The sequence below is a fragment of the Pongo pygmaeus genome, chromosome 5 (genome assembly GCF_028885625.2).
Source record: "Pongo pygmaeus isolate AG05252 chromosome 5, NHGRI_mPonPyg2-v2.0_pri, whole genome shotgun sequence".
Lineage (NCBI taxonomy): Eukaryota > Metazoa > Chordata > Mammalia > Primates > Hominidae > Pongo > Pongo pygmaeus.
Genome location: NC_072378.2, coordinates 108,268,869 through 108,296,745, shown reverse-complemented (window position 1 = coordinate 108,296,745; position 27,877 = coordinate 108,268,869). Strand labels below are relative to the sequence as shown.

The following is a 27,877-nucleotide window of genomic DNA, read 5'->3' as shown; positions in this document are numbered from 1 at the left end:
CACAGAGTAAAGGACTTAATCAACAATCACTTATTTAAACAGGTGCATTTTTAACATTTTTTTATTGGTCCTTAGTAGAAACAGAAAATGCCTGAGCTTCATATAGCAATCTCTGTTCTCTGATTTGAAAGTATTAAATTGGTCTTAATGACCAACTCTGGACACATTACTGACTGTTTCAACATAGCACAAAACAAATGGAACCAAATAAAATCTTACTGCAAGCAAAAATCTAATCTTTAAAGAGTATATGTTCATTCAATGAAGAAAACCATTTTGTAGTGTTTCCCCACTGAAAAAGCACTTCTTTCAGATCATTGCTTACTTTTGTGCACATCTAGCATGAAACCATGAAAATGAACCCGTTTTTTCCTCTTCATTTCCACATAAGCATAAAACATGTCCATCACCATTGTTTTTCCTGTGCCTTAAAAATAAAAAAAAAAATTAAGAATACTATTAAATAGTATGTACTGATTGCTGTAATGATTGTTCATTAGCTTTGAGATAATGAAACCATACTCTTCCACTAGGAAGCTGAAGACTATGTCACTTCTTTAGAAGGGGGAGCTTACTTTGTATGTTAAACTAGCTAAAAATAAAATGTTAATATTACTCATTTCTGTTAAAATCCTGTTTATAGGAAATACAACATTTAGTTAACATTACAGGGGCTATTTCCCCCTGAAAACTATGTTCATAAACTGGCAAGATTTACAGTCTTCTCTTCCAAAAGACACTAGCATAAATAAAATAACTTAATTAAATATTTATTGGGTCATTACTATGCATGAGGAACTGTTTTAGGCACTATGGGAAAATTCAAAAATGAAAAATAAGAGAAGAGGCTGGGCACGGTGGCTCATGCCTAAAATCCCAGCGCTTTGGGAGGCCAAGATGGGAGAATTGCCTGAGCCCAAGAGTTCAAGACCAGCCTGGGAAACATAGCGAGACCCCCACCTCAAAAAAAAAAAAAAAAAGAGAGAGAAGAAAGATGAAATATAAAGATTAGTATCTAATATAAATATCGAACATGAATCATATATGTAGATTAGAGCTGGAGAATTGCCAATTGTAACACTTCTATTTTTTAAAAGCTGAGAATATAGATCTCTCAAAATAAAGCCTACTTGAGGAAATTCTGATACAGTCAATCCTTGTAATTAAATTATCTAATTTTCAACACTCTAAAACTTTTAATGACTACAATCGCATTAGTACAGTAGAACCCTCTTATCTGAGAATTCAGTTACTCAAGGCCCACAATCAATCATAGTCTAAAAATATTAAATGGAAAACTCTAAAAATAAACAATTCATAAGTATTAAATTGTGTGGCTATCCTGAGTAGCATGAAGAGGCCTCATGTCATCCCATTCCATCCCACCCAGTACATAAATCATCCCTTTGTCTAGCATATCCACACTATATTCACTACCCTCTCGTTGGTCACTTAGTGGCCTTCTCTGTTAAAAACATAGTATATAGGCCAGACGCGGTGGCTCACGCCTGTAATCCCAGCACTTTGGGAGGCCAACGTGGGTGGATCACGCCTGTAATCCCAGCACTTTGGGAGGCCAACGTGGGTGGATCACCTAAGGTCAGGAGTTTGAGACCAGCCTGGTCAACATGGCAAAACCCTGTCTCTACTAAAAGTACAAAAATTAGCTGGGCATGGTGGTGGGTGCCTGTAATCCCAGCTACTCAGGAGGCTGAGGCAGGAGAATAGCTTGAACCTGGGAGGCGGAGGTTGCAGTGAGATCGTGCCACTGCACTCCAGCCTGGGCGACGAGAGAGACTCCATCTTAAAATAAATAAATAAATAAATAAATAAAACACAGGGTTCAGTACTATGTGAGGTTTCAGGCATCCACTGGAACTACCTCTGTGAATAAGGGGAAACTACTGTAATTGAATATCCAACAGCCTGAGCATTTAATGCAGGTAGCATAAAATGCCTTATTCCCTCTCAGAAAGCCTAGGGCATTCGGGTCAGTGGCCCAAGCTCAGTTTGTACCCGGCATTCCTCAGTAAGCCAGGCTAGCATGTGCTAGTCCAGTCTCACATCCTCCCTGCTTCCCCGTCTCCCACCACCACAAGATTACTTCCTGTCTAGTAATTCCTTTGCAATTACTAGAATCCAAAGGCACTTCAGAAAGTAAGAAGATCTAAGTCTTATCTTTTGGGTTTCCTTCATGCCACAAGATGACACTGGGCCCATGCCATTTGAATGTCAGAGTGCTTTTGTATATGAAAAAACAATCCACCAAACATTTTTTTAATGAAGAAGTCACTTTGATGGAAAGTCATTCATTGCAAAAATATTCAGTACAGGATCTCTTGATATAGTGATTAGCAGTAGATTTTAAATAATTATATTTACCCAGAAAAGTTAATAAAGTTTCAAATTCTGCTGCATGCAGTGTAGTATACTTATAGATTCAGAATAATGTCATGAATTATCTAACCAAAAATGCATTCACTAATCATTAGGGTAAAGCAAATCAAAACTACAAGATACCACTTCACATACATTAGAACGACTATTAAAAAAAAAAAAACAGAAAATAACAAGTGTTAGCAAGGATGTACAAAAATTGGAACCTGTGCATTGCTGGTGAGAATAACAATGGTACTGTCACTGTGGAAAACAGTATGGCAGTTCTTCAAAAAAATTAAACACAGGCCAAGTGCAGTGGTTCACACCTATAATTTCAGCACTTTGGGAGGCCGAGGAGGGAGAATTGCTTGAGCCTAGGAGTTCAAGACCAGCCTGGGCAACATAGTGAGATCTCATCTCTACTAAAAATTTAAAATATTAGCCAGGTTTGGTGGTGCATGCCTGTAGTCCCAGCTACTCAGGAGGCTGAAATGGGAGGATTGCTTGAGCCCAGGAGTTCACGGTTGCAGTGAGCTATGATTGTGCTACTGCACTCCAGCCTAGGCAACAGACAGAGACTTTGTGTCCAAAAAAAGAAAAAAAAATTAAACATAGTGTGACCATAGGATCCAGCAATTCCACTTCTGAGTATATGCACAAAACAACTGAAAGCAGGGATTCAAACAAATACTTACACTTCAGTATTCACAGAGAATTATTCACAATAGTCAAAAGATGGAACAACCCAAACATCTATTAATGGATGAACGGATAAACAAAAAGTGGTATATACATGAAATGTTACAGTTGGCCCTCTGTATCTAGCTTCTACATCCCCAGATTCAACCAACAGTGGATCAAAAATATTTTTAAAATAAAAAATAATAGAAGGAACAGGTGGAGTGGCTCACGCCTATAATCCCAGCAATTTGGGAGTCCAAGGCAGGCAGATTACTTGAGTCCAGGTGTTCGAGACCAGCCTGGGTGATATGGCAAAATCCCATCTCTACAAAAAAAATATAAAAATTAGCTGGGCATTGTGGTGCATGCCTGTAGTCCCAGCTACTCAAAAAGCTGAGGCAGGAGGATCGCTTAAGCCCAGAAGGTGGAGGTTGCAGCGTGCTGAGATCACGCCACTACACTTCAGGACCTGGGTTACAGAGCAAGACCCTGCTTCAAAATAATCATCATCATCATCATAAACAAAAACAATACAGTATAACAACTATTATAGCATTTACATACCATTTACATTGTTATAAGTAATCTAGAGGATTTAAAGTGTACAGGACAACACAAAAAGTTTATATGCAAATGCTATACCATTTTACATAAGGGACTTGAGCATCCTCAAATTTTAGTATCCAAGGGCATCCTGAAACCAATCCCCCATGAATACCAAGTATATTATTCAGCCTTAAAAAGGAATCCAACTCATATGCAATACGCAATAATATGAATGAATCTTGAAGATATTTTGCTAAGTAAAATAATCCAGACCCAAAAGGACAAATATTATATGATTCCATTTATATAAGGTACTGAAGAATAATCAAATTCATAAAGACAGAAAGTAGAATGGTGGTTGCCAGGCCAGGGGAGTCAGGGGGCGGGATGTAGAAAACATGGGAGACGGGTAGAATAGGATGTTGTTGTTTAATGGACACAGAGTTTCAGTTTGGGAAGATAAAAATGTTCTGAAGATAGATGGTGGTAATAGTTGTGCAACGATGTGAACAGACTTAATGCTACTGAATTATACACTGAAAATGTTTAAAAGGGTAAATTTTATGTAATGTGTTTTACCATAATAAAAACAATTGAATACATTTTTAAAAACCTTTAGTTAATAAGCTTATTGGTAAAAGACTGAACATTTCTTCCCTACAATTTGACAAAGGCAAGGATGTCTACACTCATGTTCTGAAAATGGATGGTGGTTAATTGTTGTACAACAATGTGAATAGACTTAATGATACTGAATCATACACTGGAAATGTTTAAAAGGAAAAATTTTATGTTATGTGTTTTACCATAATAAAAACAATTGAATACATTTTTTAAAACATATAGTTAATATGCTTATTTGTAAAAGACTGCACAACTCTCCCCTGCAATTTGACACAGACAAGGATGTCTACACTCACTACTTCTATTCAACATTGTACTGGGGCCCTAGCAAGTGCAAGGAGGCAGCAAAAAGAAATAAAAGGCATAAAAATTTAAAGAAGTAAAATTATCTTTATTGGCAGATGACCTAATTGTACACACACAAAAAAATCCTAAAGAATCTACCAAATCACCACTAGAGTTAATAATTAAATTTAGCAAGATCACAGGCTACAAGGTCATCAAAAAATCCACTGCATTTCTATAAACAGTAACGCATATAATGACATTTTGGTCAACAATGGACCACATATACAATGGTGGTCCCAAAAGATTATAAAGAAGCTGAAAAATTTCTATCACTTAGTGACGTCATAGCTATCCTAACATGGAAGTACAATTAATTTTTTTTATAACTTTAGTGTAGCCCAAGTACACAGCACTGAAAACATCTTGTATAAAGTAGTATACAGAAATGTCCTCGGCCTTTACATCCACTCACCACTCACTCACTGATTCATTCAGAGCAACTTCCAGTCCATTCATGGTCAAACAGGCATCCCATATTTTGTCTATTATACTGTATTATTACTGCACCTTCTCTGTTTAGATATGTTTAGATAAACAAATACCACAGTGTTACAACTGCCTACAGTATTCAATACAGTAACATGCTGTACAGGTTTGTAGCACAGGAGCAATAGGTTCTATAATACAGCCTAGGTGTGTAGTAGGCACATGTATCCCTGTATCCAAGCCAGGGAGAACTATGCTTCCTAACTCCTAACCTTAAAACCAGCCTACCTTTCAACTGGTGAAATTAGAATCTGAATCAATGTGAAACAGGTGAGGTGAAACCAGGAGGCAGCAGCAAAGGGGCTGATAAGCAAAATGTACTTTTATTCTCTTCTGGTGTACCAGAGAAATCATTAACCCTGCCATCACCACTGCAGTCACCTGGTCAAGAGCTGAGGTTCTGTTGTGAGAAAGCCAGCGGTAGGGTATGAATGAAGCCACAAAATACTACTACCACAGCTTTTGGCTTCTACAGGAGATGTGATAAACATTTTATAACAAAAATAATTCATTTCAAGATTGAACCATGATAATAATCCCTCCAACTCATACATCAACCCTACTGCAGTTCCCAGGATTTAGGGTCCATCTGAGTCAATCATCTCAACACATCTGCGAAGAAAGAGGTGAAGTGAGCAGGACAAAGCCCAAATAGAGTGCAAGAATGAAGAGTGGGAAGGGAGTGCTACCAGGCAGGTATTCTCTATCCCATGAAGTCTCCTGAAAAATTATTTATTTATTTAAATTTTTCTTAAAAAAAAAAAAAAAAACATAAGAGCTGAGGTCTCACTATGTTGCCCAGGCTGGTCTCGAACTCCTGAGCTCAAGCATGTTTATTTATTTATTTTTATTTTATTTATTTATGTGTTTATTTATTTATTTTGAGACAGAGTCTTGCTCTGTTGCCCAGGCTGGAGTGCAGTGGTGCGATCTCGGCTCACTGCAACCTCTGCCTCCCGGGTTCAAGCAATTCTTCTGCCTCAGCCTCCTGAGTAGCTGTGACTACAGGCACCCGCCACCATACCCGGCTAATTTTTGTATTTTTAGTAGAGGCGGGGTTTCGCCATTTTGGCCAGGCTGGTCTGAAATCCTGACCTCAATGATCCGCCCCCCTCAGCCCCCCAAAGTTGCTGGCATTATAGGCGTGGGCCACCGCACCTAGCCCAATTTACTTATTTATCTATTTTTAAGATAGGGCCTCACTCTGTAGCCCAGGCTGGAATGCAGTGGTGCAATCTCAACTCACTGCAACCTTGATCTCCCAGACTCAAGTGATCCTCCCACCTCATCCTACTGAGTAGCTGGAACCACAGGCACACACCACCATGCTCAGCTAATTTTTTAATTTTTTTGTAGAGACGGGGTCTCAACTGGTTGTCCAGGCTAGTCTCAAACTCCTGGTCTTGAGCAATCATCCTGCCTCAGCCTCCCAAAGTGCTGAGATTACAGGCATGAGCCACCATGCCCAGCCTTGTTAAAATTTAATACCTGTTTCCCAAGTCCAACAAAGGAAAAGAATAAAGAATAAGAGCTTATGGTGGCATTTTGAGGCTACTCTCCCATACAGACAGCCCCTCAAATGAAAACTTGATCTTTTATTACCTATTTTATTTCATTTTTGAGATGGGGGTCTCACTCTGTTGCCCAGACTGGAGTGCAGTGGCATAATCATGGCTCACTGCAGCCTTGACCTCCCAGGCTCAAGTGATCCCCCCACCTCAGCCTCTCGAGTAGTTGGGACTATAGGCACATGCCACCACGCCAGGCTAATTTTTGTATTTTTTGTGGAGACAGGGTTTTGCCATGTTGCCCAGGCTGGTCTTGAACTCCCGGGCTCAAGCAATCCACTCGCCTCGGCCTCCCAAAGTGCTGGGATTACAGGTATGAGCCATCATGCCTGGCCGATTATGTATTTTATAAGTGGTCTGAACTAAACTTATTACAGCCACCAAAATGTTCATCTCACTTCCCATTTCAGAATTCCTTTCTCTTCCCCTCTCTATATTATAAGGATGTTTCCAAACAAAGGTTGCCACATACCCAAACTATATGAACATCCTATACTATCACATCTTTTCTATTGCTTTCAAACACTCAGATGAATAACGTGTAATGTGCTTCCCTTCAATTAGTTACCATATGGCTGTATTTTCTAAACTAAAATCTAACAACATTAATAGGGTTTTTAAAAAAAAAGTGCTTTTACAGAAGTGGAAGTAGTTATGCTTTTTTAACCATCTCCATTTATGGTCAGGTGGTTAAGGTAACAGGAGGAACAAAGTTGTTGATTTTAGCGATGACTTAATATGAAAGTGAAGGTACTGGAAGTAGATGTTCTCAGGGGGCAAAGAATGAGACCTGACAACAAGATGAGAATCATTAATGGTGCCCAAAGGTGCAGGAACATAAAATTGATCAAGTGTCTGTTATAACTGCTTTCTAAATAAGAAGTAAGTATACATTGGTCTCAAAAGTACCAATAGCCAATGAACTAAGAAAAGAATAGTTTGAGCTTCTTTTCTGTGATTTCAAGAACCTGAAGAATTTTAAGGGGCAATCTCTAATGCTCACTTTTGTGAACTAAATTATTCTCTCTTATTAGATTAGCTAAATCTGGAAATACAAAACAGACATTCAATGCAAGGCAGCAGTAAACAAATTAGAAAAAGAAGGAACAGTTTAGAAAGGAACAGTTTTATCTTTAAGGCATTAAAACTACTTATTCGGCTGGGCGCCATGGCTCACACCTGTAATCCCAGCACTTTGGAAGGCCGAGGAGGGCGGATCACGAGGTCAGGAGATCGAGACCATCCTGGCTAACATGGTGAAACCCCCGTCTCTACTAAAAATACAAAAAATCAGCTGAGTGTGGTGGCAGACACCTGTAGTCTCAGCTACTTGGGAGGCTGAGGCAGGAGAATGGCGTGAACCTGGGAGGCAGAGCTTGCAGTGAGCCAAGATCGCACCACCGCACCAGCCTGGGTGACAGAGCGAGACTCTGTCTCAAAAAAAAATTTTAAACACCTACTTATTCAATGCCCTTCTTTTTTTCTTTTCCTAAAAATGTCACTAAGATAATATTCCCTGCCATCACTCCCTCATAACGCAAATGTGTTGTGGCTATAGGGGAGCCTAGAGTGTGAATATTAGTCTAGGTCCAAAACTGACCTCGTTACATGTGAATGTGAGTATTGAGTAGGCCAGTAGAAGAAGTAATTGATTGACAGTAAACTGAGGGATTAGAAAAAATTAAAATTAAAAAACTTAAAAAGACATCAAAGAAATAATTGAAAGCAAGGAGGCAATAAAGCCAAGTAGAAACTCCTTCATGATATCAGTGGCTGAGGGTGGCCAAGGAGAGGTTTAAGACTAAGAGAAAAGGATTTGTTTGAAGAAAATAGAAACCACAAAACAGAATATTTCAGTAAGAATAAGGTCAGGGAAGACTTCATAAGCAAGACACTACATGATTAGGAAAACCTAGAAAGAAGTGACCACTCAGAAGGTTTCCACCAAAATGTGAGTCTTTCTGCCCAATCTCTAGAACTGGGAGACCAAGGAAATGTTACCACTTATGCATTAAGAGTATCTACTATCAACTACATTAAAGATAATAACGACTAAATTATTCATCTAAGGGCTTAGGTTATGACTAGAAATATTGGTGGAAATTAAAAGTAAAAAAGAACAGCTTATTTTTTAAAAAAGTATTAAGCTGAGTTAATGAGTCATGGAATCCTGATTTGTCTAATAACCTATCTTTAGATGATTTCCTTCCCTGATATTAATTACTTTATACATTAAATAATGTTTGCACCCTAACATGGTGACTAATTCTGCCCTAGACTACAGCTGTACCCTATGAGAAGTAAAGTAAAAGCTAAGATAACTGCCTTCTCTCCCTTTTCTTCTCTCCCTACCTTACCCTGCCTCATCCTATTCCCTTGCTGGTAACAGATTGAGGGATAGAAATAGAAATCATCCCTGAGCAAAAGCTGAGAAACTTTCTGTTTTGCCCACCCAAAACTTATTTTAACACACTTACCAACATCTCCATAAACATACAGGCCCCTTGGAGGTTTGCTCCTTGAAAAAAGCTGCAAATTAAGAACAAATTATAAATCTCTACCATGCAAATAATTAAATATAATCATATACATAGTCTTCCTAACTGTCCTATATACAGAACCAAGAGGGGCTATTATATACAATAAGTAAGAAAAAAACTTGATATAAAAGTGTGTAAAGCTGAAATATTATGCAGCCTTAAAAAGGGAAAAAACTCTAACGTATACATGAATGAACATTGGGGACATTATGCTAGGTGACATAACCAGTCACAAAAAGACAAATATTCTCATTCCACTTACATGAGGTACTTAGAACAGCGAACAATTAAAGAGACAGAAAGTAGAAGTCAGGTGCTGTGGCTCACACCTATAATCTGAGCACTTTGGGAGGCTGAGGTGGGAGGATCACTTGAGCCCAAGAGTTCAAGACCAGCCTGGGCAACATAGGGAGACCTCGTCTCTGCGAATAGTTAAAAAGAATTAGCCAGGCATGGTGGCACGCGTCTGTGGTCCCAGTTACTCAGGGGGCTGAAGTTGAAGGATTGCTTGAACTCAGGAGGTCAAGGCTACAGTGAGCCATGTTCACACCACTGTACTGCAGCCTAGACAACAGAGCAAGACCCCATCTCAATTTTAAAAAAAAAGTAGAAAAAGGAGTTTCCAGGGGCTGGAGGGAGGAAGGAATGGGGAATTATTGCTCAATGGGTTCAGAGTTTCAGTTTTACAAGATGAAAGTAGTTCTGGAGATAAATGGTAGTGATGGTTGCATGACATTAAGAATGTATTTAATACCACTGAACTGTACTCTTAAAAAATGATTAAGATGGTAAATCTTATGTGTGTATTTACCACAAAGAAAATTGGAAAAAAATGCTGTGAAGCCCCTCTTAGGATTCAACACAGGAGGCAATAACCATAGTAGCCCACAGCGAGGGGTTCACAGTCACACAACTTGAATGTACATTCCCTCTACCATTTACTAGCCATGTAGTCTTTCCCTTCTTTCCCAGATGGGCTCCCCAAACAATGGCAGCTAGGTTCATTCTCAGCAATTAATAGAGTAGAAGAATTTTTCTGGAGAAACTGAATGATCTCCAGATAAAAAGGCCAGAAGGCACTTACACTGGTTAAGCTTCTCCCAAAGAAAGACCTAGATCCCTACCAGATTACCTTCTGGTAAAGCACACCAGTCACCAAACCTCTCAAGCTGGAGCTTCAATCAGCTTGTTAGTACCAATGGTCAATGGATATTTGGAAAAAACTTCCAACATAAAAGTCAGAGACCAGAACAAATATACAGAGGGGAATAAACTCAGAGGAAACAGAGGACTATTCAGACGTCAGAAAAAAAAAACTCAAAAATAAAAGTGGGCCAGGTATGGTGGCTCACACCTATAATTCCAGCACTTTGGGAGGCCAAGGTGGGCAGATTGTTTGAGCTCAGGAGTTTGAGACTAGCCTGGGCACCATAGCAAAACCCCATCTCTACAAAAATCAGCCGGGCATGGTGGTGTACTCCCGCAGTCCCAGCTACTTGGGAGGCTGAGGTGGAAGGATTGCTTGAGCCCGGGAGGCGGAGACTACAGTGAATCAAGATCACATCACTGCACTCCAGCCTGGACAACAGAGCAAGACCCTGTCTCACTCAATCAATCAATAAAAATAAAAGTGAAGTCAATATAATAATATACCGAGGAAAAATAAGAGAAGCTACTAAAACTATATAAAGCATAGTGGGAGAAAGAAATTGTCTCTTCAATAAATGATGTTTGGGAGGCTGAGGCATTAGAATTGCTTGAGCCCAGGAGCTTGAGACTAGCCTGGGCAACAAAGCAAGACACCATTTTTACAAAAAAGAAATTGTTTCAATTGAGGAAAAATCATTTCCTACCAATCCATCCAATCTATTCATCAAGTGTGAAAATGGAAAATTGTCCTTTCATAAATTCAGGGTACGAACAAAACTTCCTGCTCAACAAGAAGAAAACAGGCTCTGGGAAATGTAGAGGGCCCCTGGGAGGGAAAAAAGCTTGTCAGAGGGAGGCCTGCTTCCAGGACCACAGTGGCACTGCAGGTCAGGAAAGCAGTCAGGTCCAGAGCAAAACTGGAAACTGAAGGGCTCTGGAGATGAAGCAAAATAGAACTTCTCTTACCTAATGCTATTATCAACCCAAATAACCATCTTGAATTTTGTTACACTTAGAAGAGTAACCTTCATACTCTGCAGCAGTTCCTAAACACCTGTGCAAAAAAAAAGGTATGACAGGGTGGAGTGAGTTCAGAAAGGGAGGGTAAAACAGAAAAAAGTGAAGATTATGCCACTTAGCATCAACCAGAGTGGTCAATAATTTGGCAGAGAACATTCTCAAAATCTAGTTTTCAGGGTTTCATCCATAATGCTTTTGGCTTTGTCTTATTTTATTTATTTTAGAGACAGGGTCTCACTCTGTCATCCAGGCTGGAGCGCAGTGGCATGATCATAGCATACTACAGCCTTGAACTCCTGGACTCAAGCAATCCTCTTGCCTCAGCCTCCTGAGTAGCTGGGGCAGGTAGACACCACTACATCCAGCTAATTTTTTTAAAAAAAACTATCCTATAGGCTGGGCACAATGGCTCATGCCTGTAATTCTGGCACTTTGGGAGGCCAAGGCAGGCAGATCACTTGAGGTCAGGAGTTCAAGACCAGCCTGGCCAACATGGTCAAACCCTGTCTCTTCTGAAAATACAAAAATCAGCTGGGCGCTATGGTGCATGCCTATAATCTCAGCTACTTGGGAGGCTGAGGTGGGAGAATAGCTTGAACTGGGAGGTGGAGGTTGCAGTGAGCCGAGATCACGCCACTGCACCCAGCCTGGGCAACAGAACGAGACTCCATCTCAAAAAACAAACAAACAAACAAACTATCCTGTAGAGATGGGGTCTCACTATGTTGCCCAGTCTAGTCTTAAACTGCTGCCTAGGCCTCCCAAAGTGCTGGGATTGTAGGCATGAGCCACCATACCTGGCCTGTTTTTGTTTTATAATTTATGGGTTCATTCCAACCTGCCTCAGAAACCTCTCTTGCTTTCCTGTTCCTTTTTGCTTTCTTTCTCTACTAAATGTAACTTGTGCCTTCCAGACCTCACTCATGGTCTAGGCCAGACAAAAGGATCTTCTTTGCTTTGACTCTGCCATCTGGATGGCTTGCTGGTATCTCTCTGCATGTTAACTCTCCATCTATTCTTAAATCTCCACTCAAAACAGTTTTCTACTCCTGCCAAAACTTCTTAATTTTTCTTGGTTTTTTGTTTCTTATATGAACCATTATCATGCAATGGTTATTCTATTTTCAACTTGCCAGAAAAAGCATTATGCTCTTAATTTTAGAACAGCTTCAAATTGGAAAACTTGCATAAAACCTAATAATCTCTAAGTATATTCTATGTATGTGAAATCTTTTGAAAGCAGCATTTTGTATTAGGTAACTGAGAGTGTCATAGCAATTCATAATTCTTCACAATACATTTTGTGGGAATAGTTTAAGGCCTATTCTAATACTGCTACATGATACACTCAAGATAGGCTGAATAAATGAAGTTCAGGGAAAAGGAATGAAGAAAGATGGGGGGAAAGATTGCATGGAGAGAGCTGAATGCTGCTAAAAAAACAAAAAAGTTGGCTGGGCATGGTGGCTCACACCTGTAATCCTAGCACTTTGGGAGGCCCCAGTGGGCGGATCACTTGAGGTCAGGAGTTCAAGACCAGTGGCCAACATGGTGAGACCCCGTCTCTCCTAAAAATACAAAAATTTGCCAGGCATGGTGGGCAGGCTACTCAGGAGGCTGAGGCAGGAGAATCACTTGAACCCGGGAGGCAGAGGTTGCAGTAAGCCAAGATCGCACCATTGCACTCCAGCCTGGGCAACAGAGGAAGACTCCATCTCAAAAAAAAAAAGAAAAAGAAAAAGTTGCACTCACAGTCCTCTCTTCTATTTTTCCCTCTCAACTCAATATATTTTAGAAAGAGCACTTTAGCAAATACTACGTTATATATTACATATGTAATCTGTTATGTTGTATTATATTTTATAGTAATATTTAGAAGATGACAAAGAGATACTGCTGTGCCAAAGAAAAGATCCTAAAACATCTAAGATCACAAATACCTCATATCACATGAATACTGTATAAGATGGAGATTTTAATATAAGTAAATTGATCAACAAAATGAATACCCTCCTAACGAGAATTAGACATAGACATAGTCTATCTAAACAATATTATATACTCCACATATTTTTACTTGGGGAAACAAGCTAATTTTCTCCTAATAAAAATTTCAGTTTTCTAATAATTATTGAAATTATTTTAAGGGGCTTAAAAATCTATTTCTTAAGGGAAAGATCAGAGGATCTAATGGAGAACAGTAAGACTAATCAGAAGGATATAAAATGGGTCCTAAAGAAGTTTTTGAATTCTTTATTAATAGTAGTGATTTCAGGGAGAGGAAGGTTTACATGGTTTTCTTCAAAATGGCTGTCCCTTAGGAACCGACATCATTTGCATGCTCCTAATTTACATTTTCTCACAACTTAACGCTATTTTTCTATTCTATTAAATTTCCTTCCTTAAATTTAATTCCCTATAACTTGTCCTTATGTCTCAGAAATCACAGTGAACTCCACCCTTACACTGTTTCTTGGTGCTGGTCATTCTCCACGAGCTCCCCTCCCCTGAAGCCTTCTCCGTCCTGTCTGTACCCCAAGCAACTGACCTTTCTGGCTGGCTCCTGGCTGGTTCAGCCCGTGGGAGGCATTCCTTGCAGGAAATAGGAGAGAGGGCATAGAAAGAGACGGATCATTCTCTCCCATCCCTCCCTGCTTCAGAGCTGTGTCTCAGTAGAGCTGCATCCCTCCAGACCAACAAGCGGCCCATCCCTCAGGCCACAGCTCCAGCTCTCACCAGTCTCCTCCTTTGCCCTTCCATCCCCTGTTTGCTGCCTTAAGCCTGCCCCTGCCTCTCTAAGTAGTCTCTAAATTTGGTCTTTATTGAAACATCTGCTGTGAATTGTTTTCTGCCAGGACTCTGATACATCCCGGACTCCCAAAATGCACATACGTAACATTAGACTCAGACTTCAAAATCTGAAATGACTAAGTTTCTCTAGCGACCAGTTATAAGATTTGTCACAAGTTACCTGTATCTTAGGGAGTTTGTAAAGTAGGATGATGACATCTTCTCTAATGGGCTTTTGATGAGGATCCAGTGACATCACCTTTTAGATTGTGCAGATAGATCATAAGCTTAAGGATGATGTTGGAAGACAGTGATAACCTACCACCTACCTCCACCAAGCATAAGAGATATGGCAGAAGAGTATTAGAGGTGAACCCAAAAGATCTAGGTACGAATCCTGGCTGGCTATTTATTAGCTAGGTGACCCTGGGTAAGCCCTCTCAACTCTCCAACCTGCTGTCTCCTTATCTGTTGGGTGCAGGGCCCAGCACAGGGAAGTTCCCCATCACTGCTCACCTTTGCATGTGTAATCATGCCAAAGACTGCAAGCATAATGTGCTTACCAATACCTGTTTATACTCAGACCTGTAATTCATGAAAAAAGAAACATCACACCCTTTGACACATCCCTCTCAAAGATCTGAACAATACAATTAGTAAGTTCAAGCAATTCACATCCATATAAACTCTAAACCCAACAAACCAAGAATACATTCAAGAATAAGCAGCATAATTTCAAATATAGTCCATATGCTAAGCCAGAAAGAAAACTTCAATAAATTCCAAAGAATCAAATGTACTCTAACCATAATTTAATAAAATTATATATAAATGATAAAAAGATAGCTAAAAATAGAAAAATCTCATACTAAAATATATACCCTTCCATGAACTTCACCCAGATTACTGAGGATTGCTGAAAAAAGTCTGACAGTCGTGCAGAGAGGACCCTCTCTCTGGGCCCTCTATATTGTCAACAATTCTGTTTTCCTGGTGAGTTCACTGTGTCTCTGCAAAGAATCTCTGGAACCTTCTTACTTCCCATTAAGCAAAACTACATTTCACTCATCACTTTCAGAAGATGTCTCCTACTTCTTCATAAAGAGAACAGAAGGCATTGGGTTGAAAGTCCTTCAACTTCCTTTGTGAAGCTGCAATCCCACCAACATCTGCACCCATCCATTCCTCCCTCCTGTGACATTCCTCCTGTTACAAAGGAAAACGATTCCTCTTCCTGTCCTTCTTCCAACCTTCTATCAGTGTTTGATTTCATACTCCATCTACCTTCTCAGGAACCAGGGCCCATCAAATCAAATTCCTCTTCTCTTGTAATCCTTATCAACAGCTTATAAAGCTCACACCTGTAATCCCAGCACTTTGGGAGGCTGAGGCGGGCAGATCACTTGAGGTCAGGAGTTCGAGACCAGCCTGACCAACATGGTGAGACCCTGTCTCTACTAAAAATACAAATATTAGCTGGCTGTGGTAGCACACACCTGTAATCCCAGCTACTTGGGAGAGGCTGAGGCAGGAGAATCGCTTGAACTTGAGAGATGGAGGTTGCAGTGAGCTTAGATCGCACCACTGCACTCCAGCCTGGACAACAGAGCGAGACTCCATCTCAAAAAAAAAAAAAAAACACTGAAATTAAAACTTTCTGTTAGAAAAAATCCTAAGGAAGGAAAAATAGCAAATAAACTTCAAAAAAAAAACTGCATCAGTTATTATGGACAAGAATACACAGGAGTCCTATTCAGCCATAAAAAAAAATGAGATATTGTTATTTGCAACAACATGAATGAAACTGGAGGTCATTACATTAAGTGAAACAAGCCAGGCACAGAAAGACAAACACCAGATATTCTCACTTATTTGTAGGATCCAAAAATCAAGCAATTGAACTCATGAACATAGAGAGTAGAAGGATGGTTACCAGAGACTGGGAAGGGTAGTGGGAGGCTGGGGTGGAGGGGGAGGTGGGGATGGTTAATGGGTACAAAAAAAAATAGAAAGAATAAGTCCTACTATTTGATAGCACAAAAGAATGACTATAGTCAATAATTGTAGATTTTAAAATAACTAAAAGAGTATATAATTTGATTGTAACACAAAAGATAAATGTTTGAGAGGCCAGATATCCCATTCTCCATGATGTGATTATTTCGCATTGCAAGCCTGTATCAAAACATCTCATGTACCCCATAAATATATACACCTACTATATGCCCACAAAAATTAAAAATTAAAAATTAATTTAAAAGAATTTCAGTAGTTCACACCTGTAATCCAGCACTTTGGGAGGCCAAGGTGGGAGGTCAGGAGTTCGAAACCAGCCTAGCCAACATGGTGAAACCCCATTTCTACGAAAAATACAAAAATTAGCCAGGCACGGTGGCACACACCTGTAATCCCAGCTACATGGGAGACTGAGGTGGGAGAATCACTTGAACCCGGTAGATGGAGGTTGCAGTGAGCAGAGATCATGCCACTGCACTCCAGGCTGGGCAACAGAGCAAGACTGTCTCAAAAAAAAAAAAAAAAAAAATTTAAAGAATTTATTTTCTGCCTGGGTGCAGTGGCTGACACCTGTAATCCCAGCACCTTGGAAGGCCAACATGAGCAGATCACTTGAGGCCAAGAGTTTGAGACCACCCTGGCCAACATAGTGAAACCCGATTTCTACTAAAAATACAAAAATTAGTCGGGTGTGGTGGCACGTGCCTGTAGTCCCAGCTACTCGAGAGGCTGAGGCACAAGAATCATTTGGCAGAGGTTGCAGTGAGCTGAGATTACGTCACTGCACTCCAGCCTGGGCGAAAGAGCAAGACTCTGTCTCAAAAAAAAAAAAAAAAGAGTTTATTTTCTTAATAAACAAAGAGCTTTTATAAATCAATCAGTAAGAAAAACAAATGCAAATGGCTTTAACGTTGAAAGAATACTCTCATTCACAATACAAGAGGTACGATTTAAAATATTAATGAAATACCATCATGGCAAAAATCTGAAAATCTGAGAGGACACTGTATTAACAAAGATGTAGGGGGACAGGCAAGCTGAGATCACGCCGCTGCACTCCAACCTGGGTGACACAGCAAGACTACTCTGTCTGGATAAATAAATAAATAAGCATTGAATGTCTTCAAGCCAGAATCCAGGATGTGTGTCTTGGTAATGGGGTCTCGCATCTTTTGTTGAGCTCTCACTACATGTCAGACACATCAAACAATTCCTATGAAGCAAGTTGGGTTTTCTAAAGTTTATTGCATAAAGCATTACTTCTGCATTATGTTTATGGGTGTTCATTTTAAAAAAAGCCATGTGTCCAAGTTGGAGAAACACTGAATTACAGGACCAAAGTTTAAAAGTTTCTTTGACTAGGCATGGTAGCTCACTCCTGTAATCCCAACACTTTGGGAAGCTGAGGCAGAAAGAATGCCTGAGCCCAGGAGTTCAAGACCAACCTGGACAACATAGAGAGATCTCATCTCTACAAAAAAATAAAAAATTAAAAACAAAAAAAAAAAGTTTGTTTACTGCAGAATTTCTCAGAGTCTTTGATATACTAACGACATTGTGATTCTCTGAGAGTTATTCACATAGCATTTCCTAAACTTATTTGATCACAGGACTCTTTTTTAAATATTTCACATTTTGTAATCACAGAGGAAAAAGTTTTCTCAGAGATAAATATTCCCACTCTTAGCAAATGACTTACGAATTAGATGGCAAAACTATGACAAAGATCAAGATAGTGTCAGAGCCAAAATGGAAATGCACTTCAAATCTGACTCCAAAGTCCAAAATGATTCTTTTGTTTTTTTGAGACAAGGTGTCGCTCTGTCACCCAGGCTGGAGTCCAGTGGCACCATCACAGCTCACTTCAGGCTTGACCTCCCGGGCTCAAGCGATCCTCCCATCCTAGCCTCCCAAGTAACTGGGACCACAGGTACCCACCACCATGCCCAGCTAATTTTTACATTTTTTGTAGAGATGAGATCTCCCTATGTTGCACAAGCTGGTTTCAAACTCCTGGGCTCAAGCGATTCTCCCGCCTCAGCCTCACAAACTGCTGGGATTACAGGCATGAGCCACTGCAGTGAAATGTTTTCATTACACCATCTCCCTGAGGATTTAGTAACAAAAACAGAAAAGCTTTAGTAAAAGCCCTATCTTTCATGTAACCACCAAGCACCAATCCCAAGATGAACATTATAATATTTAGCTTCGGAATTTTTTGATTATTTATTTCAATATACCTCATTGTTACTACCCATAATATATGATATATGTCCAATTTAGGTTTCTACTTAACTGAAAAGCAGAGGCTCAAGTCAGGGTCGTATTTGAGAACTAAGATCTCTTTATCACTAACAAATATTTCTGAACATGAGATATTTCCGCTAACCTTAGGCCTTTATGTCTCTTTAATAAAATTAGGAGATTAACCTAGGTTCAATTTCATACAATTCAACCAGCATTTATGGGCATGTACTCTGTACTCTGCATGTACTGTGCTATGTGCTGAGGATACAATAATGTGTAGAAAACAATCCTTGTTTCCAAGGAACTCACGGAATAGAAGGGGGGACAAAACACAAATAATAAAACACACAACATATAACATAATATATACTGCATGTGTAGTGAACACACAATGCTCGCATGTACTAAAAAGTCAATACAACATATTGTAAAGAATTGAAGTTCTCAAACTGAGGCACCCGGGGCACTGCAGCAAACTCGAAGGAGCCCTAAGGGCTATTTTAAATGTTTCAGGGAGACACAGCAACATCTCTCATATATCAGGTAAACTATTAGCTTGAGGTAGTTCACATCTTCAAGGTTAGATCGTGCTACATTCCTTTCAAAAATGTCATATCTTGCACTTGTAATCTAGCTACCCAGGAGGCCAAGGCAGGAGGATCACATGAGCCCAGGAGTTAGAGACTATCCTGAGCTATAGCAAGACCCCATCTCTTACATACATACATACAATTCACATTTATCTGGGCAGCCTGTATTTTTATTTGCTAAATCTGCCAACCCTACTTTAGATAACATTACTAAATGAGTGTTAAATTTCTGGAATGTGATGATGATAATATAGTTATGCAGGAAAAGGTCCTTGTTAGGCGTTATATGTGATATATTTAGGGGTCAAGTGTTATGATGCAACTTACTTGTAGATGGTTCTAGAAAATAAGATATTTAGAGAGAAAATTAAACAAATGTGGCAAACTATTAACCATTAGTGGATCTAAGTATATTGTTGAAATTTTTCAAAATGAAAAGTTGGAAAAAAACAGAACAAAATTTGGTAAGGTGACTACTGTATTACTTTTACTTTTGAAATAAGTCTAAAATTATTCAAAAATATCTGCATATTTGTATTGTAGACATTTGCTTTCAAAACTGTTATCAAAACTATTCGTTTACTGCAAACTAAAAGAATGTATGTCATCCATCATTCCAAATATTTTGATTTAATGATTTTAATATTATCCTTTGTTCCCTATGATATGAAAATTCTAGCATTAAAAAATGATCCAAGGTGATTCTCATCAAAGTTATACATTGAAATAGCACGTCCTCTGCCTTTCTGGGTCACTATCCACCTGCTACTCTGGCATCATTTCCACTAGGACAATTAGATAATAAGGGTGGTGCTGTTAAAATAAAAAGTGTTGTTTTCAATTTGTTTAAAATGCAGGAATACTACTTTTCCTGTTTCTCTCCATTCCCCCCACCATTGCATTATTATCTCCCAAAATGATAGAATCAGAAACAATGATTCCAGCTGGAATGCTGAGCATAATTACATCTTTTAAAAACTGGCATTACAGCATTCTCAACATGGACCACTTTTTGATAAAAGTAGATCATTTCAGGTTTCTAAGAAGATCTTTAAAAACTAAAAAACTGAACTATATATTAGCACCCATAAATTCTCCTTAAATGAAAATGGTTTTTGAAATGTCTTTAGCTGATTTGCAAAAGAATCTCGGCAGCCTAAAGTATAATACACCAACTTGCTCAGTTTACTAGCATAATTAAGCCTATTTAAGTATCTAAATAAGTTGGGGGTGTGCTTAAAACTCTAAAACTACTAGTGTAAGAAATGGCTCAATTTCTGATTATAACACAATTTAAAGATGCAAATGACTTTTTGATGTCTCATGCATTCAAGTCACAAACATTTTTAAGTTCCTGTGTGCACCACTGGGAGACAAATGACAGCGGGCTAGTTTTCTGGCAAATCCTTCCATGTTTACTTTGCTCCTACCTGATACTCTGCTTTTGGCCTAGCTTAGGTGAAGCTCTGCTAGATCTGGTCTACTCCAGTCCACTACTAGTTCAGTCCACTACTGAGATACGAGCGTTATTCTCAAGCCAATCTGGGCTTCATCAAAAGAAAGATGTGGAAAATATCCCTTGTTCTGAACGCTGTTGTTGTTCTGAATCTGAGAAATTAAACTGGCCTTCCAGGCATCTTCAGGGTTAGCTAAAAACTGATGTTAAGGAGGGAATGAGAAGAGGACACATTCACAGAGACATACGTGGATATAGGCACACAATGGAGACACCTACAGTCTCACACAGATATATGGATAGGCTCTGTGACTCTTTAGTGATGGCTTTGTTACTCATTCACGTTTCATTCGTTCCACAAACATGAATTGAGTATTGAGCACCTACTTTGTGCTAGGCAGTGGGCTGGGATCTTCAGGCCCAGAAGACCAAGAAAAGAAAAACCGGCCAGGGGCAGTGGCTCACGATTGTAATCCCAACATTTTCAGAGGCCAAGGTAGGAAGATCACTTCAGGTCAGGAGTTCAAGACCAGCCTGGCTCATCTCTACTAAAAATTAGCCAAGCACGGTGGCAAACGCCTATAATCCCAGCTGCTTTGGAGGCTGAGGCATGAAAATCACTTTAACTTGGGAGGCGGAGGTTGCCACGAGCTGAGATCGTGCCACTACACTTCAGCCTGGGTGACAGAGTGAGACTCCATCTCAAAAAAAAAAAAAAAAAAGAAATACAATATCTACCAGAGGAGCATGTGGTCACCAAGCAGGCAATGTGAAGTGAGCCATAACGAAAGGATGGAGGGTGGGCAGCTTTAGCAAAGACCCAGAGACAAAATAAGGTCTCAGCCTCGTCCAAGGATCTTTAAGCAGGTCATCATAGCTGGGGCTTTTATTGCCAGCAGAGAACAATGGCAGAGGAGGCTGGCAAGAGGCAGGGACTAGGCTCTCAAGAACCCTGAAGGACATGCTGAGTTCGTAGTTTATCCTGAGGGGGCTGAAAGCTTTAAGCAGGAGAAGAGTGTGATCAGATTTATATGTATTCAGTTTATGACATTTCAGAAAGAGGAAAACATTGCATTGTTAAAACCCTCTTATAAACATATTTCATATGCCTTTCTGAAGACTGTGCTAATAATTCCCCTTCCACAGTCTGGTTTTTATTTATTTATTTATTTTTATTTTTTAGAGATGAAGTCTTGCCATGATGCCCAGGCTCATCTCAAACTCCTGGGCTCAAGTGATCCACCCGCCTCAACCTCCCAAAGTGCTGGGATTACAGGCATGACCCACCACATCTGGCCCCTCAGTCTATTTGTAAGAAGGAAAGGCTAAACTAGTAGACTCTAAAATTATATTTTCAAGAAAAGCTGTAATTTTTTCAAAATGAAAAAAAATCAATTAACCCTGCCAGGCACAGTGGCTCACACCTGTAATCCCAGCACTTTGGGAGGCTGAGGTGGGCAATCATTTGAGGCCAGGAGTTTGAGACCAGCCTGGCCAACATGGTGAAACACAGTATCTACCAAAAATACAAAAATTAGCCGGGCATGGCGGCGCATGCCTGTAGCCCTACCTACTCAGGAGGCTGCGGCACGAGAATTGCTTGAACCCAGGAGGCAGAGGTTGCAGTGAGCCGAGATCACACCACTGAACTCCAGCCTATGTGACAGATCAAGACTCTGTCTCAAAAACAAAACAAAACAAAACAAAAACAAAACTAACCTGTTGAAATATCTTGCAATCACATGTAAAATATTTTCACAATGGAATATTACAAACAGGCAAAATTGAAGACTATATGGAACACCTCGTTACCCACCCTCCAGCTTTATCAAATCTTTCTATGTTGACATTTATTTCAAATTTAAGTAATAAAGCATTAGGTATAGTTGAAGCCTCCCTTGTCCCCTTCCTCCTCAGTATTAGCCACCTGAATGTATAGTTTATCATCCCCATGCTAAGCAACATTCCATTTTATAAACACATTCTGATTTGTTTATCCAGTCTTGTGGCATCTGCTAATTATTTCTGAAAAAAAATACTCTCCTTTGTCTATTTTTCTACTGGGTTGTCTGTTTTTCTATTATATGGTAGATGTTATTTATATATTCTTTATTATTATTATTATTTGCAGAGATGAGGTCTTGCTATGTTGCTCAGGCTGGTTTCAAACTCCTAGCCTCAAGCGATCCTCCCAACCCTCAGCCTCTCATAGTGTTGAGATTACAGGCGTGAGCCATTGCACCTCATCAGGGTTCTTTACATATTCTAGAGAGAGATCCATAATCAATTTTTTTTTTTGAGATGGAGTCTCGCTCTGTCACCCAGGCTGGAGTGCAGTGGCGGATATCACCCCACTGCAACCTCCGCCTCCCAAGTTCAAGCGATTCTCATGCCTCAGCCTTCTGAGTAGCTGGAATTACAGGTGCCCGCCACCATACCTGGCTAATTTTTGTATTTTTAGTAGAGACGGGGTTTCACCATGTTGGCCAGGTTGGTCTCGAACTCCTGACCTCAGGTGATCCGCCCACCTTGGCCTCCCAAAGTGCTGGGATTACAGGCGTGAGCCACCACGCCCAGCCAGTAGTCAATTATTTTTGATGAAAAATCTTTTCTCCCAGTCTGTCGTCTACCTTTTCACTTTTTCTATGGTACCTTTTGTTAACTAGAAGTCTTAAATTTTAACATAGTCAAATGTATCAGTGTTTACCTTTATAAGTTGGACTTTTTTATTTTTTTTTTAATTTACAGGACAATATGAACATATATATTGGACTTGCAGATCTTGTATAAGAAATTCTTCTGGCTGGGCATGATGGCTCACCCTGTAACCCCAGCACTTTGGAAGACTGAGGCAAGTAAATTGCTTGAGGCCAGGAGTTTAAGACCAGCCGGGGCAACATGGTGAGACCACATCTCTACAAAATACAAAAAATTAGCCAGGCGTGGTGGTATGCACATGTAGTCCCAGCTACTGAGGAGGCTAAGCTGAGAGGATTGCTTGAGTCTGGGAGGTCAAGGCTGCAGTGAGCCATGACTGCACTCCAGCCTGGGCAACACAGCAAAACTCTACCTTGAAAAAAAGAAAAGAAATTATTCCTTTTCCCAAGTTCACAAAGTTACTCCTCTATATTTTCTTCAAGAAGTTCTAAAGTTTTCACTTTAAATTTAGGGCATTTATTTCTAGAGGTAAGTACCTAATTTTATTTTAATCTTCACATAGATAACCAATGATCCCATGCTAATTTAGTGAATAGACGATCCTTTTCCTACTAATTCACAATGTCAACTCAATCATATATCAAGTTCCCATGTATATTCTGAACTTTCTATTTTGCTCTATTTGTCTGTTTGTCTATTTAATAGAATAGTGAATAGTTCCTGTTGAATAGAAGCAGGGATACAATATAGTAATGGAATATTAAACGTGAAAGCTAGACTAGGTAAAGTTCAAGCAGGACTTTGAATACAATTAATGATCTACCAGCCCTCATATCTAGTCAGGTAGCAGTCATCTAGAGCAAAGGCCAGCAAATTATGGCCATGGGCTAAATCCAGCATGACACTTGTTTTTGTAAATAAAGATTTATTGGAATACAGTTATTTATGTATTGCCTGTGGCTGCTCTGAGTGCAATGGTAGAATTTAGTAGTTCTTTTCCATCTGCCTCACGCATTGTTCTTGGAAGGGTGAGGAGGGGGTATCCAAATAAAAGATGGTAGGATATAAGAGGGAGTTGGAAATAAGTTCTCATTAGGGAAAAACTGAAAATTATCTGGTAGAGGGCAGGAGAAAAAGGAAAGGAGTTCTGTGGCTCCCAATTCTCAGGTCTCTTGGGCTACGATGTCTCCTCCCAAGAGATGAAAAAACCTGGCTGCCTATAGACCCCTGATTAATGGAAACAGAGATTTTCAGAGTAGCTCCATACTCTAATTCTCTCCCTCCCTGACTCTGGAAATGCTTGATTTGGCTGTGTAAAAGTAATTCTAATTATAGTGATTTACATGACTACTTACCATTTATGCCTAATTACCTCACAGCACAATAACAATTATGCATACATTAAAAGTGTCAGATTAACCTGGTTGTAAATTTTATTCAATAACAAAAGTAAAGTGTTTATAAATGTTCATTCTTCATAGTTTGTTGCTCATATGGCATGGTCATCTGTTCATAACATCTTCAAATGTTAATTTACTAGAGAAAACATTGTTACATAGGTAGGTGAAAGCAGCCTGGTAGTTTGTCACCAATTTTTTCACCTTGGTTAATAAATTTGGTATCTTATGAAGAAGGTATACTTTATTTTAATATTATAGCATAGACTTACAGAAAGTTTCTTAGCAGTATAATGAGGGAAAAAAATAAGTCTACCATAATGAAGTCTATTTGTGTTTTGTTTTGTTTTGTTTTGTTTTGTTTTGTTTTTTGAGATAGTCTCTCTCTGTCGCCCAGGCTGGAGTGCAGTGGCACGATCTCGGCTTACTGCAGCCTCAACCTTCTGGGCTCAAGTGATCCTCCCACCTCAGCCTCCCAATTAGGTGGACCACAGGCATGTACCACCATGCCTAGCTAATTTTTTTTTTGGTAGAGATGGGGTCTCCCTATGTTGGCCAGGCTGGTCTCAAACTCCTGGCCTCAAGCAATCCTCCCATCTCAGCCTCTCAAAATGCCGGAATTACAGGCACGAGCCACCACACCCAGCCTATAATGAAGTTTAAACAACTGTATTGAAAACAAAATCCAAAGTTCATAAAATCATAAATCCTACTTAGCACATGTCTTAGTTCATTTTCTGTCACTTATAACAGAATATCTGAAACTGAGTTTCAGATATTCTGAAATTTATTTATTTATTTATTTGTTTGTTTTTAAACAGGTAGTAATTAGCTGAATTTAATGATAAAATGAAGACCTTGAGAAATACTATTTGTTATTTAAAGTTCACGGAAATGGGCAGTCAGTACTGCTTAGCTTTCCTCCAAAATGGCTGAATGTGTATCACAGCAGCAGAAATACTGTAGCTAATAAACAACTTAAGTTCTTGAGTGATCTGTCTTCTCCTTAGCTGTTCGCATGGCCTATCAGAGAAAGAAGACTGTGCTGTGGTGAAACTTGTTTTCCCTTACAGTTTCCACTATTCTTTCAACAATGTCAAGGTTTCATACCTAAGGCAAAGGTTTACAGTCCAAAGTCAGAGTTTTATCTTCAGAAACTGAGTAATTTATAAAGAAAAGGAATTTATGGGCCAGGCGCAGTGGCTCACACCCGTAATCCCAACACTTTGGGAGGCCCAGGCAGGCAGAGCACGAGGTCAGGAGTTCAAGACCAGCCTGGCCAACATGGTGAAACCTGGTCTCTACTAAAAATACAAAAATTAGCTAGGCGTGGTGGCACGCACCTGTAGTCTCAGCTACTCGGGAAGCTGAGGCAAGAGAATCGCTTGAACCCGGGGGAGGTTGCCGTGAGCTGAGATCGCACCACTGTACTCCAGCCTGGCAACAGAGTGAGACTCAGTTGCAAAAACAAAAAAAAAAAGGAAGGAATTTATTTCTTACAGTGATGGAGGCTGAGAAGTCCATGTTTGAGGGACCCCACCTAGTGAGGGTCTTCTTGCTGGTGAAGACTCTCTGAAGAGCCCCAGATGACACAGGGGCATCACATGGCGAGGGGGCTGAGCATGCTAGCTCAAGACTCTCTTCCTCTTATAAAGCCACCAGTCCCACTTCCATGATAATCCATTAATCCATTAACCCATTACTCCACGAATGGACTAATCCATTTGTGACAGCAGAGCTCTCATGACCCAGTCACCTCTGAAAGAATTCACCTTTCAATACTGCCACACTGGGGATTAAATGTCAACATGAGTTCTGAAAGAGACAAATATTCGAACCATAGCACCAGAATAAAGAACTCTCCAAATAAAGTTTTTCCATCACTGGAAAACCTAATAGCCCAAAGTTTCCTTTTCTGATAATTGGCATATCAGTGTTTGTTTTTAGAAAAAAATAGGTCTGTGTCATCTTTGCACTCTTCAAAAACTAAAGTTTTATATACTTTTTTTCAAATTATGTTAGATGTTTGGATCTCTTTCAACATTTTAAAGATTTAGTGGGGCCAGGCACAGTTGCTCGCATCTGTAATCCCAGCACTTTGGGAGGCCAAGGCAGGCGGATCACTTGAGGTCAGGAGTTCGAGACCAGCCTGGCCAACATGGTGAAATCCCGTCTCTACTAAAAATGCAAAAATTAGCCAGGCTTGGTGGTGGGCGCCTGTAATCCCAGCTACTCAGGAGGCTGAGACAGGAGAATCACTTGAACCCAGGAGGCAGAGGTTGCAGTGAGCCAAGATCGTACTATTGCACTCCAGCCTGGGTGACAGAGTGAGACTCTGTCTCAAAAAAAATAAAAAATAAAATTTTTAAGTAAAAATCTTTATTTAAAATAAAGATTTAGTGGGTTTAGGAAACTATAAGGGCCAAGAGCGGTGGCTCATACCTGTAATCCCAGCACTTTGTGAGGCCAAGATGGGAGGATTGCTTGAGCCCAGAGATCAAGACCAGCCTGGGCAACATGGCAAGACCCCGTCTTGAAAGGAAGGAAGGAAGGAAGGAAGGAAGGAAAGAAGGAAGGAAGGAAGGGAGGGAGGGAGGGAGGGAGGGAATAAGACAAATACTATTAGAAAAAGATGTTGCTCTACCTCCTAAACATTTATTCACATGCACTAGGATTTAACAAATAGGACCTTTCATTAGACACATTTGAAACTACCTGACATATCAAATCTTCTATTTACATTAGATTTCAACTACCCAATAAAACCAGGGTTATTCACTAGCTGGCCCATCATAGCCAACTCAGATATCAAAGGTGGACATATGGGAAAATACCCCTAAGAAGAGCCAATGATTTTTTTAAAAACCACCATTGTTGAATTGGCAACCAAATAAGTTAATAGTTACAGGATACCTGTGATTGGATGGGAGGTCACCAACCACTGTAAGATGAGTTCTGGGGATGCTATAGAGTAGGGAGGAGGGATAAAAGGAATATATTTCCAGGAGGCTGGGGCAGACAGATTGCTTGAGCTCAGGAGTTCAAGACCAGCCTGGACAACATGGCAAAACCCCATCTCTATTAAAAAAAAATTACAAAAAATTAGCTGGGTGTGGCGGCACGCACCTGTAGTCCCAGTTACTGGGGAGGCTGAGGTGTGAGGCTTGCTGGAGCCCGGGAGGTCGAGGCCGCAGTGAGCCATGATTGTGCCACTGCATTCCAGCTAGGCAATAGAGTGAGACCCTGTCTTAAAAACAAAACAAAACAAACAAAAGGAATATATTTCCAAAAGGAAGAGGACTAGAAAGGGAACAAGATGTAAAATTCAGGAAAGCAATTCAAGTCTCAGATAACCAAAATATCCAGTTGAGTACAACGTGTT

The 27,877-nt window shown here is 39.9% G+C and overlaps 1 protein-coding gene across 4 annotated transcripts in view; it reads right to left on the bottom strand.

Annotated features, from left to right (window-relative positions):
- AFG1L (AFG1 like ATPase) overlaps positions 1-27,877 on the bottom strand; it is a 235,885-nt gene that overhangs the window by 171,776 nt on the left and 36,232 nt on the right. For 3 of the 4 annotated variants that reach the window (XM_054490002.2, XM_054490003.2, XM_054490000.2), the window contains exons 3-4: positions 9,110-9,161; positions 326-427 (exon numbers count right to left, since the gene is read on the bottom strand). In XM_054490002.2, the coding sequence (XP_054345977.1) occupies positions 326-427; positions 9,110-9,161 (154 nt within the window). The remainder of the gene's footprint in view (positions 1-325; positions 428-9,109; positions 9,162-27,877) is intronic. The other variant, XM_063667056.1, reaches the window with a different exon arrangement.